Genomic DNA, 15,122 nt, shown 5'->3' on the forward strand with positions numbered 1-15,122 from the left:
CCCCACTTAAAGCAAGTGCGACAATCATGTTCCGCTTCCCTACAGACGGCAAAGGCTATTATATCTGGAGAACTCCGGTCCACCCTCCTACACGCATCTGCATTCTCTAACTCAGGAAAGCACGCACGGAGGTAGCCTGGAACTCTACTACAAGGGCGGGCCCAGTTTCATTTGCTCATATATTGTTTTGAAGACATTCCTTCCTGCATTGTGTTGCCTTGGGAGCATGGTGGAGTCCCCTCTGGCGCACATCAGAGGCTACGGCGCTCTGGTCGCGAGCATCACAGATTCAGTAGCGTCTGGGGAGGCCGCATTCCGCCGGAGATAAAAATCAAGAATGCTTGTCCGCTAACATCTACTCGCGAGCTTGGGAATCCTGGTTGGTTGGAATATATCCGAGCATTGAGCTGAGCCGCGAGGCCTACAATAAATAACTGAGGACGTCATAATGTGTTCAATTTCCAAAGTGATGCACTATGGCTTTTTTCGTTTTCGCGAGCGTACACTCACATCCATGGCTCCGTGCGACCGACGCAGGCAGTCCACCCGATCCCCGTACTGTTTCCGGGAAGAGTTAGACCACCAGTTGACCAAGCGTCCTTTTGCGTCAATGAGGCGGCCTTGCAGATCGAAGGCGTGCGTGATCTTGTGGCCGATGATTCCTCCCAGGCCGGCGTAGTTGATCGCCTTGGGAAATGCGGGCGAGAATAGAGGCGGTCGCAGAATCGGCGCCGGAAGAACCATCTTGTTCCGGAACAGAGCGTAGAACGCGTTCGTCCAAGACACCGAAAAGCTGCAGCATGCAAGCAGAAGCACATGCACTCGAATAGGTTGTTCTGCGTAGCACTCGTTGCTTTCCTCATCTGCAATGAGAGTAAGCGATGGAGGCAGCTAAGAAGCAAACACTTATTGATCAACTGGCATGAAAGGAGGCTGTCTGACGACATGGGCATATTATGATTTTGAATGTCATCCACTGCTGCTACTTGCAGCACGGAGCGGAGAATGGGCTGAGGGGAGACTACGCTGGAACGCCTACTTACTCGGCTGCAAGCTGCGTACACACGGAACATGTTTTTAGACATCTCAAAGACACAATGAAGCAAAGTGCAAGGAAGTCTATCCTAAGCACGATTGGTGGCTTCGTCCTGCTTAGAAGATATACGCATTCAGGGCTTCGAGACCCAGGAAGAGCATTACCAATTTAAATTGTTCGTTGAAGGTCACAACCACTCGCACACATAATTAAGGGGGGTGAAACACAGAAGCAAGTAGAATAAACATCTGGACAAGTTGCTAGGGTGCGAATGAAAATTTCCCTGGGCGAAATACAAGGACATAAAGCAAACACGGCAAGCGCTCACTCACGCCTGATGTTTACTGAAGCAAACAGAGATTATATTACCACACCAAACAGCACCCAAAGCACGCAATCACCAAAAAGAAAACAGAAAATCAAAATTCATCCGTCGCGGCGGCTCAGTAGTTAGGGCGCTCGACTACTGATCCGGAGTTCCCGGGTTCGAACGCTACCGCGGCGGCTGCGTTTTTATGGAGGAAAAACGCTAAGGCGCCCGTGTGGTGTGCGATGTCAGTGCATGTTAAAGATCCCCAGGTGGTCTAAATTATTCCGGAGCCCTCCACTACGACAACTCTTTCTTCCTTTCTTCTTTCACTCCCTCCTTTATGCCTTCCCCTACGGCGCGGTTCCGGTGTCTGCCGAGAAGTGACAGATACTGCGGCTTTTCCTCTCCCCAAAAACCAATTATTATTTTTAATCAAAATTCTTGAGCGGCCCTGAAAACCGCTCTCGATCAAGATAGCCTAAGTCACTGCTGGTTAACGCAATGGACGGCTCGCTGACACATTCGTTACCTAGTTGCAAGATATGTCTTGCCTCGATGACGGTTAATCTGCAAAGAATGAACAGCCAAAATATCCGTGGCCGAATGATATGGGCAGAAAACTTCAAACGCCTTACAAAGCGCGACCAACTTTGAGTCCCTACCTTTTTCTAAGGAGCCCTCGGTCTCCAGTAATCGTACATTAATACATATGCAAGTATGGCCCACGCATACTCGTTCGCAAGATAACGGTATTCTGTAAACCATATTAATTTTGCTAGGTATACATAATATTATCATGTCTCACCCGATACGTGTTTCCTTCTGGAACCATATTTGCTGCTTTATTCTGTGCAATTTTACGTATTCTTGATAACGTAATAAGGCCGATACATACGACGGACAAAATCACTGATTCCGACCGCCGACAAAGCCCCTGACACCCAACGTCACTGTATTCGCATCGTCCGCGCGTGGCAGCGGTTCTCATGCACATGGCGAATGGCGAGAGCGTAAGACTGCATGGACGGACGGAAAAGCCAGTTGTGGTAAGCCTCACCTTCCCGCGCCGTCGCCCTTTCGTTGCTTTCCACGGTCCCTCCCAAGAGCGAGGCAAGTGCTGCACCCCACAACTGCACCAGCACAAATGAAATGGGCGGGCGACGGAACCTCGCCAACCGCACCGGCTTAATCGCAAAAATGCGCCCCCATGCTAGTAAAAGAGATAATAAACGAAAATGGCAACGGTTGAGGTAATTAAGGGAGCCCATTTGGGAATTGGAGAGAGAGAGAGAGATGTACTGCTGAAAGCGCAACGGAATGCTCATAACGTGGCAGTGTGCAACCCTCGCGCCTGAATATCAATCGAGCGTCATAGCTTCTGGCCACATTTTTCAAATTATGCGACAAGCAATGTACATTAGGAAGCAGTACAGGTCTTTTGCTATTTCGCTATACAGCCCCAGACTGTTTCCCTAAGTCACCACACGATGGTCTCACATTTTTCACCAGTTTATCGCAGGCTCTTGAAATGAAGTGGCTGAGAAATCCTAAGTTCTTCAGCCTAGAAACCAGCTCTTGGAAGCTGATTGCTATGCTGTGTCAGCATGACATCTTCACGACTATCACCAGGATGTATGCCGCAATGCCATCTTTAACAAGTTTGAAATGGTTAGGCCTGTAATCAAGTAGCGCCTTAACACCCCCAGATGAATATCGCCAGCATACATGGCGCTAGCGGTACATCATTTTGAGGTCCAGAAACCGCAGCTCTCTTTCTTGCGATATTTGCCCTATTGTAAACCTATGACCAAAGCCTTGTTTTGTAACCAATTTGAGCATATTGACAGCTCCTAAGCGCTCACAACCTTTGTAGAAAATCAAAATATCATGGGCGTACCTTAAGATTTTCCCCCCGCCCATGTAAGTTCTTGACAATCATTCTGTTCACTCAGCCGCCGCGGTGGCTCAGTGGCTATGGCGCTTGGCTGCTGACCCGAAAGACGCGAAAATTTCGACGGAGGCAAAATTCTAGAGACCCGTGTGCTGTGCGATGTCGCTGCACGTTAAAGAACCCCAGGTGGTCGAAATTTCCGGAGCCCTTCACTTCGGCGTCCCACATTTATTTGGGACGTTAAACCTCCATAAAATCAATCCAAACAATTCTGTCCTCTCGGCTTAGGAAATTATCACTCAACCCCCCATGCACCATATTTTTGGGCATATTTTCGGGCACACCGTCATACTCCACAAACAACCTCTTCAAATAAAAGGACGATAATCCTAAAATTTACTCTGTTGGAATTCCGCACCTGTTTCTAAAAGCAAGCTCGTCATTTTGTTCTGCTATTGTTCCGCTAGATTTGTTCTACTGCTAGATTGGTGCTTTTGTTCTGCTAGATTTGTGCTATTGTTCTGCTAGATTTGTCATGAGATCTTCTTGCGGGAGAGAATAAAATAAATCTTCCATGTCGACACTAACCGCCAAAACAATCACCTGGGTTATCAGCTATTAGATACCCAGCAACGCTCTCAGAGCTCGGTACAAGATAAAGATATTCCAGGCGCCAAGTAGAGAGATGCTTTCGCAGGTAACTCTAGAGTGCTTTTTTCCACGAGTCCTCCTCTGAAATGATCTCTCTAAATGGCTGACTTGTGCGATTCCACCGAAAAGATGTCAAAAACTCCTGCGCTGTCTTTTACAACATTCACCAGCTTAGCTTGGTTCATTTCACCTAGCAGACGCACAGCCTCCCGCTTGACCTTCCTGTTATAATAAGTCACTCGCCTAAAATTCTTGTCCACAGCCTCTAACGCTTCTTGGTGGTGAAATCCTTCAGAAAAAATACAAAACACCCTCTTTGACCGACAGTGCAACCTTCAGACATTTAGAGACTATGAGCTCAGTTACCGGATTAATGTTGAATGACTCAACATATGTGTTCGAGATATTCACCTAGGATTGCTAATGCGGTACTCGATTACTAATCTAACCAATCCAAGCTTGTTAAACATGGTGCTGCAGTGTCCGGCCTGAGTTCAGTCAGGATGAAGTAAAGTTCTCCCAGCGTGGCGATCAGTTTCCATGAACAGGTTCCTAGGCTGGCGAACGTAGGATTTCTCAGCCACGTTATTTGCAAGAGCGTCCGATAATTTCGTTCGTGTTGCCTAACTCGGTCCTTACCAATATTACCAGCTCATGTCTTGCAAATGAAAAAGGTGAAACCGTTGTGTGGGGATTTGAAGGGCTGGACAGTGAAGTGTCGGAAGACCTGCAGTGTTAACTTATGCGCATAGTTTATCGTGCAATTTGAAATGTGTGGCCAGAAGGTCTGACGTTCGAGTGAACTTCTCGGCTCACCAGTAAGTTGTCAACAATCTGTCACATTGTTAAGAAACAAAAGCAGCAAATATGGTTCCAGAAAGAAACACGTGTCAGGTGAAACGTGGGAATGTGTACGTACCTGCCAAAATGTATCTGGTTTATCGAATGCCAATGCATTTCGAAAACGTGCACGTGGCCCAAACTGCAGATATATACTGTACGATTACGGCAGCCCGATGGGTCATCAGAAACAGGCAGGGGTTCAAACTTGGTTCTGCTTTGTAAACCCTATGAAGATTGCCACCAATATTTTTCTGCTCTCAACATTTTGGCAGTTCATTGTTTGCAGATGAACGGGACGTAATCGAGGCTACACATATACCGAGACTACTAACGAATGCGGGAGTGAATCGGTTTATGGTTTATGGGGGTTTAACGTCCCAAAGCGACTCAGACTATGAGGGACGCCGTAGTGAAGGGCTCCGGAAATTTCGGCCACCTGGGGTTCTTTTACGTGCTCTGACATCGCACAGTACACGGGCCTCTAGAATTTCGCCTCCATCGAAATTCGACCGCCGCGGTCGGGATCGAACCCGCGTCTTTCGGGGCGGGAGTGAATCGTCCGTCGCGTTAAAGAGTAGTGAGTTAGGCTATCTCGATCAGAGAGGCTTTCACGGCCGTTCATGAATTTTGATTTACTGTATGCCTTCATGTGATTGCGCATTTTTGGGGTGTTTCTTGGTGTGGCTGCATATCCCTGTTTATTTCCATAAATCTCAGCGCTTGCCGTCTCTACTTCATGCCTTTGTCTTTCGCCCTGCTAAGTTTAAAATCATATCATAAAGGTTGAAGGCTCGCACCGCGTCTGTATTGCAGGATTAGTCGTTATCATTTTCAGTACTCACTAAAAACTGGAATGGTTGGTGATCCGCCATGCAACTGTCTTGCCCAAGGCCTTCAGCCATGGAGCAAAAAAAATGGTGGCGACTTCCGGGTACGAGCGGTACGCGGTGTTCAATTCTTCCTCCGAGATGAAATAAGTTGGGTAACCAACGTGCAGTTCCATGGCGTGGACCTTGTACATCGCCGTCACCTTCGTGGCGTTGTCCAGCCAAGTGGCACGGTCGATCTCCTCCAATACGGACTTCCGAATGTGATCCGCCATGTCTCGCGCCGCTGTCACCGTGCTCTGCGACACCTCTTTATCGAGGTACCAAGAAAGGAGGGGAATCTCCATGGCTCTCTTGACTGCATCCAGGCAAGAAAATTTGATTTTTGTTGGGTAAATGGAGGCGGCCAATTTGCGTGAAGCGAGCGGCATTAGATTGCGAATCAGCTCCCATGCTTCGAGGAAGTTTAGTTGCCACCCCATGTAGGCCTGCTGTGCGTCTATGTAAGTCAGAGCGGACAACGTCACCTGCACGAGATGCAAGGTTGAAAAAGTTATCTCGCCTAACCATGGACCGAAGACGTCACAGACAAATCTAACTTCGCCCGAATGCTGCGATAAGTTATTCTCAGCTTCATTTAAGATATGGCGCACACAGCATACTGCATGACTGGTAGCTACTACTCTCTCGAACGCACTGCGTGGTTCGAGAGAGTAGTCCCGTGAACAGGACGCTTCTCGACGGTTAGAGTCACCGCTAACCTTTGTGCACGGACTACACCGTTAGCATGAATATAATGTAAACGACAGTGACTTGCCATAGCCACTGAAGGATGCCGTATTCGGAATCTGATTATAATATCTCGGAAAGTGACTAAATTCTATGAATTTAGTGGGGAAGTTTTTCACTGGGCTTGGCGAAACTTGCCTTTCCACAAAACGATTATATTTTTTGTAGGTCGAGAATCGTCTTTATTGTTATATGTCTCGACCCCGGCCTCGCGTGCCCACGTTCGCACGCACATAAAAAGGCAAATACGGCAATGAGCCTCCTGCTTGGGACATATCAGCGGGTTGACAGTTCTAGCCAAAGTGTTCCAGAAAAAAACTTTGTTCAAGTACTGCGGCAAACAGCTGCTCCGTTTCTTAAAGAAATTCAGCTGGCAGGGCTAGCGTGGGTGCGACAGGAGAATGATCTTCATAAATGAACAGCCAGTGTCCAGCGCCGTCAATTAGAGCATTTCCGCATGCATGTTGGCAGCTGCCGCTAACTGTCTTGGAAACAAATTCGGGTAAAATTCCACAAAGCAGCGCAGAACTTGAGGTGCTGAACAAACTTGAGGAAATAGAGGCATGAAGTTCTTCATCTAGAGCCTTTCGCGCTGTTTCCTCTCATTTTGACATCCAGAATCACCGCATGCAAAGAAAAAATTTCATAGAAACAACTTTGATAGCGCATCACAAAAACATTGTTAGTGAGTTGGAGGAGTTTCGGCTGAATCCGGTTACTTACGATGAGCAAGTAGGCATAAATTTTTATTGTGACTTTCTAGCCAGCCAAAGAAATAAGAGTGTAAACCAAGGGTCAGCGCAACTCTTCACCGGCTTCGCGCATATGATCTCGCGACTCCGTCTCAATTCCTTCTATATTTATATTTTCGTTCGCCTGAAGCGACGCCACATGCCTGTCGTTACTGGGATAGATCCATTCACCCAAATCGTACCTAGGGCGTGCCATCCTAAAAGAGAAAAAAAATATATATACTATAATCAAAATGGAATATATTTTACAAGCCAAGCAGCCGCTCGCTATAAGGAAGGAATTCTCACTCGTGCGGTCGTCTCGTCCTGTTGGCTACTTCCTTGCGTCCGTGCCTATTCGTGTCGTGCTTCCTTTGAGTTAAATTTATATTAAGGAGAACTCGATCCATATATTCTCTTTAATAAAACTGGATTCCGTGGGCCTTTGTGCCTGTCTTGACGCTTGTGAGCCAGCAAAAGACTAATTGCATCCCCGGTAATACAGGCTTAAAAGCTCTTCCCTCCAGTTGATTCAAACCCGTTACGCCATTAGCGAAAAGAGCGGTAAGTGAATGCCGGTGTAGCGTAGCCTCTGGGATCAGCGCAAAAGATCGGTGTCGACGCACGCATGTTACTTGCGAAAACCATCGCTAATGGCGACACCTGAATTTGTTTCTGTTTTATTTTTTCTACCTTATAAAAGCTCCGTTCTCGATGAAAATGGTCTCTTCGTGCTTACAATAGGGTGCCCTACCGAAACAGGCCAACTTCAATTTTTCATCTCTGTCCCTCTAATACGGCATTTGGGCATATTCTCTATGCATCAAAACTGCACCCAGCCATGAACTTACTCCCGCAATAGTTTGTTGGCTGATGTGGCCACGCGTTCCTCACCGGAACTCCGTCTTGAGCTCCATAAACACCACCAGAGTGGGTGGAGATTAGGGACGCCCAACGGCCCGGCAGTATGTTGCGTGTCAGGGCATTTAGGTGTATCACGAGTAAAAATCTAGTGATGTGGGCCGCGTTCACAGACCGGTCGAAGTGGTAGACGCCCATGGCTGTGGTTTCGGCGCGGATGATGTTCTGTGCAGTGTGGAGCGCCTCATCAGAAAAAACGTGCAGCCCGAAGGCGGCCATGTGACTAAGGTAAAAAACTCTCCAGCGGCGCGATTTTGCTGCACTCACTCATCCAGCGCAGCTGAGAGCTGCTCACCGCCAGCACCAGGAGTCGTTTGTGGCGAGAGAGCTTGGCGTCGTCTAAGGACAGTTCCAGAAGGATGGCAATGTTGTACTTGAAGAAGAGCATGATGATCTTGTCAAAGACATCTGCGTCCGCGTAGGTGCCCATACTGAGGCCTACAGACTCTACGAACTTCCGTAGTTCCCCGGTTTCGTCCACGCGACCTCCTGCGCAGTTCTTGTACATTGCGCCGGCCTTCTGCGAAGCAGTTTGGCCCCCCGATGGAAGTGACGAGGCAGCGTCTAGTGTTCGGGCTAGCGCCCGGTACATCTCATAATCCAGCTGTCCAATAAAAAGGCCAAGTGGGTGCTTGTTGTTGCCGCACACGTAGGTGTAGAAGTCACCGCACGGGTCCGCCTCCGGCTTCATGACGGCCTTGAGCACCTTCGCAGCGCTGGCGCACTGGCTGTTCTGGCAAACGGGTCCCGGAGGCAAGGTCGAGGCGAGGCCACCCTGCCAATCTCTGTGCAGCAGCAGTACCCAGAAGACGCTGAGCGCAGCCGTAAGGGCTACTATCGCCGCCACTACGGCAAAACACGCGGGGTACTGCTTGCAGTCGTCGCTTCGAGTTTGCTCCACGATGCAGTTCATTGACATTCTGGATTCGCCTGCGCAGGAAAGGCAGTGGTCGGGTTTCTAAGTTTCAGAACGCCCAGATTTGATTATGTTTAGCGCCCTTCGTTTTTATCCGACTTTACCCGATTCTTGCACCCAAGCAGGTTTCTTAAGGATCAGGTTAAACAAGATTTCTAACCCAAAATAAGTTTTTTTGGAAGCTTTCTTTCCCTGCTGACGAAGCAGGAGATTCATAATGGAGCACAGTCCTGTCTTGTTTGTTCCTTGTCTTCTGTGTGCGTTTTATTCATGTTGCGAAACTTGTCTCCATTATGAACTGCAACCAACTAGCCCAAACCACCGTGTTACTTCAAAGCAGAAGATACTTCAAAAAAATTAGCGGGCATCTTGAGCGGACATCCAAAGGGATGTTTTCAGTCAACTGATCATTTTAAATTTATTCTAATGCGCTTTTTAATTATGACAGAGCTTAATCTGAGGCCAAATTTGAACAGTGCATTTCGAAAGCAAGAAATAAACGCGCGTGCACTGACCAGACGTATCACTGGCATCGTTGTATCAAGCGCTACCCAAGCTAGCGATTTCCTGCTGCAAGGCTTGTCTGCGTTTAAGATAATCCCATTGACGTTGTATCAATGTCCTCGCAGTTTACAAAGGAAGAAAGCTGTTTCAAGGACTAAGCAGCGCTACGGCAGCCCATAATGTACGCCACGAAATAAATAAAATAGTTGATAACAAAGAAATGTCTGATTTTATAGACGCTATTCAATCCAACCTCCTTTTGCCATATTGTTTAGGAATAGATGTGCACAAAAATATATCATTTTACGCCCCTCACAAAAACGAGCACTTATAGGCTGTAGCGTATCGCCTGCTGCTGCAAAATATTACCCGCTAAAAACTGAACTATGGAACATTTGCTAAATAACCTGATTTCTTTCTCAATAACAGTCACATTATATCGGCCAATTTTCTCATCAAAATGTTGGAAAAATGATAGCTGAAAACGAAGTTCCCGCGATAATGTTCCAAGCAGAACTAGATTAACCTGCTTTTAAAAGAAACGACACGCGTCTCCTGCCGCTGAGCAATATAGATTACAGAAGTATTGGTACGACCATTTCTACGAGAGTGATTCCGAGCCCACAAGGCTAACATGACCGCGGAGGTACGCTTCCTGGCGCTCACTCGCCGGCACTGGCCCGGCCCGGGCCACTACTGTGATAGCACCACAGCTGGCACGTACTCTGTAGATATTCTCCTGGAAACACGACCATTATCTTCTCATGCGGCCTGTTTATTTCCTCCTTTACCTATACAGCCGCCGCCGTGGCTCAGGGGTTATGGCGCTCGGCTCCTGACCCGAAAGACGCGGGTTCGATCGCAGCCGCGGCGGCTGCATTTCGATGGAGGCAAAATTCTAGAGGCCCCTGTACTGTGCGATGTTAGTGCACGTTAAAGAAACCCAGGTGCTCGAAATATCCGGAGCCCTTCACTACGGCGTCCCTCGTAGCCTGAGTCGCTTTGGGATGTTAAACCCCCATAAACGAAACCAATTTTTACCTGTAGTACTTTGCCTTTTAATTCGCTTTTCTTTTTTCACTTAATGCTTGTGAATATCATAATGCTGATGATGAACTTTATTGCGCGAGGGCATCTTTGGCCAATAAGTGCCATGGCACAAGGTCGCATTAGTCTAACAAGGTGTCGCGAGAGACCCATCCTTGAAGCATTTCACCCCAGAAAAGCCGAGCACCACCAAGGCAGGGGAAAGCTCCTAACCATTGGAAACCGTGCGGGCACCTGGCAGCAGTAGAGATGAAACCCCGCAACTGCCACGTACAGTCGCTGCCTGCTTGTAAGGGGACCTTGTGTTAGTGACAGTAAAATTTCTTTGCCTTCATTCCTCCTCTTTCTCACATAGTGCATTAGCGCTTATAATGGCCATTCCCAGCATTTAGCCTTTGTTTGCTTATTTGTTTGTCTGCTTGCTTGTATTTTTTGCATCAAACACAGTATCCTGAAGGCAGATCAGATATATTTCTTTCGATTATTTCAACATATTCGCAAAAAAAAAAACAGCTACAATCTTCCATTCCTGACAATTCTACCATCACGTACCTCTCCAGCAAAGAAAACAGGTACTTAAAATCCGGAATAATCACAGTAAACGAGACACTAGTGAGGAAAAAAAGAAGCGGCGATCAAAAAAGGTGTCGTCAAAATGACCGAGACGTTTCAACTTCAACACGGAATCCTCGTTCACTGAAGGAAATATTTCGCACACGAAGCTTAAGTACGTTGCACTTATTGTCGCAGGCATCTACCACACAAGGGCGGTAGATTGCCGATGTTTCTGTTGAGCGTGTGATCGGTGGTCTGGATAATCAAGGACTCCAGATATCGGCTTGGCATCAAGTTTTTGTCACGGCCGATAACTGCCGCTTCCTCCCAAGTGATATCGTGCTTCGCGTTTTCAACGTGTTCAGCAAGTGCGTTAGAAGCTTCCTTCTTGTTTCTCGCATCATTCTTGTGCTCCTTCAGCCGTCTTTCAAGGTTTCCGCTTTCCCCTATGTAGGAGTGATCGCAGTCTGAGCAGAGGATTTTATAAATTACGCCGGGAAATTTTTCTCTTTTCAGCTTGTCTTTTACGGCCACCACCTCGTGACGGAGCTTGTACACAGGAACTTGAGATATACGCACATCGCAGGTGTTTAAAACGCGGGCCAATGACCAACTCACGCCTGGCGCATAAGTATTGCAGCTCGGGCACGGCAGGGTAGGCCAACGGGCTGACATGGTCGCGCTGTCGGTCGTATTACAGAGTCCACGAAGTGCTTTGGCTAGCCACATTTCTGGAGCTCGCGGCGCACATGGTGTAGGTCAGAGGCTTCGTCTTCGGGTTCCGAGCATATTTCTTTCCGCGCGTCAGATGAGGGTAGAAACGACGCAGCGCTTATTGTGGCACGTAGGATGGACCGAATTAAAATGAAGGTACCGGCCTGTGTGCCTCTCCCCTCTGTACACCTTGAATGATAGGCGGTCATCACGTCGCTCCACCATGACGCCCAGAAAAGGAAGACGGCCAGAAATTTCCTCCTCGATGGTGAACTGAATAGAATCTTCCAAGCTGTTCAAATGATCCGTGAAAGCATTCAAGACAAGCCAAGCTTTCAATGAAAAAGGCTTCCGTGTGGAAGTCGAAACGTCTTTGCCATCTTGACTACACCTTTTTGAGTGATCGGCGCTTCTTTATCTCCCGACATGTATTCACCCGACCGACGAAATTTTGTCAAACCTTAGATTTCAAGGAGACACTAGGCTACCAAATTTTGAGAGCAATAAATAATTTACGTCCCCCTGTTCACTTCAGTTCTTCCACAAGGGGTTCAATGAGAACATTAAGCAATGCTTCAAGAGCAGTAACATTTAATTTCCATAACATTTCACTTGCGATTTCCTTACAATTTCTCCGCGTGTTCTAGGAATCTTGCCGCTTTGTTTGATGATTATGCATTCTGGTTACATCTTCACTGTGTTGTATGTTCTGTGGACTATATGTAGAAAAGTGAATGTTTTAATATATTTGGGTGCATCATTGTGTTATAAACTATATATACGTCCTAGCTTTCCTTTACATGTATTTTGATTAAACTGATATGCGCAAATGTTATTCTTTTATTTATTTTTTGACAAGACCCTGCGGACTCCACATGCTGGCACAGGCCTTCGTGAGGCAAGCCAACCTATTGCTTCCGCTATTCTTCTATGGAAACAAAAGGCAAACTGACTTGAATTATCGCAAGCCTTGTTAGTGGCCGGCTGTCCACCTGCCCATCGGGTTGACCAACCTACCCAGATGGGCATATATATATATATATATATATATATATATATATATATATATATATATATATATATATATATATATATATATATATATAAAGGAAAATGAGGGGCTCGTTTGACAAACATATTAAGGAAGCCAACATTCACGGAAACCAAGGGGCATAGGGGAATGTTTTTAAATCTTTTTTTTATTTGTAGTGCCAATCAATCGGTTTAAAGAAAATTACTTATAAAGCAGCAGAAAAAACAACCATGCCGCCGGTGGGATCCGAACCCACGACCTCGGAATATCGCGTCCGGTGCTCTTACCAACTGAGCTACGGCGACGGCTGTCCAATCTATATATATATATATATGCGATGTCAATGCATGTTAAAGAACCCCAGGTGGTCGAAATTTCCGGAGCCCTTCACTGCGGTCCCTCACAGCCTGAGTTGCTTTGGGACGTTAAACCCCACCAAACCTAACCGCTGCACCAATGCGCCAGGAGCGGTATCAGTACTCCCAGGGATCAATGAATGTACAGTAGAGAATGAGATAACGAGGGGTTCTGTTCTAACGTATATTGTCACGTAGTGGTGAGGAAAGCGACGATAACGGCCGGAAGACAGCGAAAAGTTCTAAAAGAAAACCGTTTATTGGGCTGACCTGCTCCCACAATAGACGGATTGACTCGGGGAAGGCGAAAGCAACAAGAGTGCTCGCCGGTCGTCGAACAGAATGTCCACCTATCTGGACCGTCCTCAATTTAAAGCCGATTAGCGAGCTTTCCAGCCACCGCGTGCAACGTTACTGCAAAAGTCTGGAACAACGTAGAAATGGCTCCGCCTTGATGCGATCAATCGAGATAAATCTGGTCGCGTCTTGCATCACAAAACAAAACTATAAAGGGGCGGCTTGCAGTCCTGAAGAATGAGCAAACAGTACAAGGATTCGCGGCAATATGAGCATTAACCCATGATCGCTACCCGAGCTTCATCCGTTAACAACAGACCTCAACAACGAATCCGAACTGATAATACTAGCGCACCAAATTCGCATATTGGCCTAATTACGCAAATCAACTGTCATCTTTTTTTCACTGTTCCCAGCGGTTATATTTTAATTTCCCCCTTTTCTAGACCTTGCCTCCTAGCTCTGCTTCAATTCTTTTATTTCATGCGACATTATGTGATATCTTTATCATAAAATATAGGTACTTTGTCGCTTTTATGTACACTGCACCCCTATTTTACGTCGAAAACACGTTTATGTCCTAGCGGTATGAATAACCACACTCGCCAAAAATCCCTCTTTATTTCTTTGTTCTCTTTGAATAAACGCATTCTGGTCCCCACCTCTTTACTCTTCAGCGGTGTTTCGCCACTGTTGTTATATATTTATTTCTTCCAACGTCTGAATCTTTTTACTGTGCTCCTAACACCTTTTTATTTATGTCGTCCTATTTCTTTACCACCGCGTTCTGTTACCCTTGCCTCATTTGTTTAGGTCAGGCATTCATATAGTGTCCTTGTCTCTATTCCCCGTCATATATACACGTGTAAATATATTTGCAATTTTTTTTATCCATGCGAGGCGTGTCCGGACAGGAAGAATACTGCGAGTGCCAGCATCTAAGTCACAAAGCTAGTCGACCTGTACTTTCCTCTCCCCTCCGGTCTGCAGTGCTCCGTCACTGATTGGCCGAGTAACATGCTTTAGAAATGTCCGCTGTGGTACAGTCTCCCGTGAAATGTACGGTACGATCCTAATACTGTAAGGTGGGAGTTTATGTGGAGAAGCTTCGGAACGGAAGCAGGGCCAATAACAGTCCGATATCAGCCAGCCCGGCCAGAAGCGTGCACTAGACGATGGCCCTGCGGCTATCGCGATGGTCAGCGGCGCCGCGAAAGGTCTGGGCTGAGGGGCATGCGGAAGAGCCTCACCGAACTGTTCTTGAATGAACTGGCGCTGATTCGGAGCCATGTATGGCGATGCCTTTTGATGACGTGAAATAAGTTAGAGCTGTCGAGAAACTTCTTCACAGATGAAGCTCTTGATGTGCGGTAAGAGCGATGACTGTTAGCCTGTATCTGTCAGACCAGCAAACGACTCGACGTGCGTGGTTTGTTCGCGAGTCAGAGCTCCCTGGTTGTATAGTTCCTCGAAGCTCCGACATAGAGTGATGAAATGTGTGACGCTGCACAGGTCTCGCACTAACAACATCTGAAATGCGTCGTCATTTACGCCTTTTACAATGTAACTGATCTTGTCGGCTTCTGACATCTGTGCGTTCACTCCCTTGCGCAGGTCGACGACATCCTCGATGTAACTTGTAAAGTACGCGCCGACCTGGTGAGACCGCTCACGCAAGCGCTTTTCGGCGCGGAGTCTTCT

At 47.1% G+C, this 15,122-nt stretch overlaps 1 protein-coding gene across 1 annotated transcript; it reads right to left on the reverse strand.

Moving 5' to 3' along the window:
- Positions 1-355: 355 nt before the first annotated feature.
- LOC144133849 (endothelin-converting enzyme 1-like) lies at positions 356-8,918 on the reverse strand. Its single transcript, XM_077666925.1, has 5 exons — positions 8,295-8,918; positions 7,973-8,164; positions 5,574-6,085; positions 511-793; positions 356-421 (listed from the first exon to the last, which is right to left on the reverse strand). Exons 1-5 carry the CDS (start codon positions 8,916-8,918, stop codon positions 356-358), a joined length of 1,677 nt encoding a protein of 558 aa, XP_077523051.1.
- Positions 8,919-15,122: the final 6,204 nt, after the last annotated feature.

The sequence above is a fragment of the Amblyomma americanum genome, chromosome 5 (assembly GCF_052857255.1).
Source record: "Amblyomma americanum isolate KBUSLIRL-KWMA chromosome 5, ASM5285725v1, whole genome shotgun sequence".
In the NCBI taxonomy this organism is placed as follows: domain Eukaryota; kingdom Metazoa; phylum Arthropoda; class Arachnida; order Ixodida; family Ixodidae; genus Amblyomma; species Amblyomma americanum.

Excerpts from the sequence above, each read along its gene's own strand:
- LOC144133849 (XM_077666925.1), bottom strand. The coding sequence starts at position 8,918 with ATGTCAATGAACTGCATCGTGGAGCAAACTCGAAGCGACGACTGCAAG. Across the intron at positions 8,165-8,294 it reads AACGACTCCTGGTGCTGGCG|AACATCATCCGCGCCGAAAC; the intron begins GTGAGCAGCTCT and ends CACACTGCACAG. Across the intron at positions 6,086-7,972 it reads GAGCTCAAGACGGAGTTCCG|GTGACGTTGTCCGCTCTGAC; the intron begins GTGAGGAACGCG and ends CATCTCGTGCAG.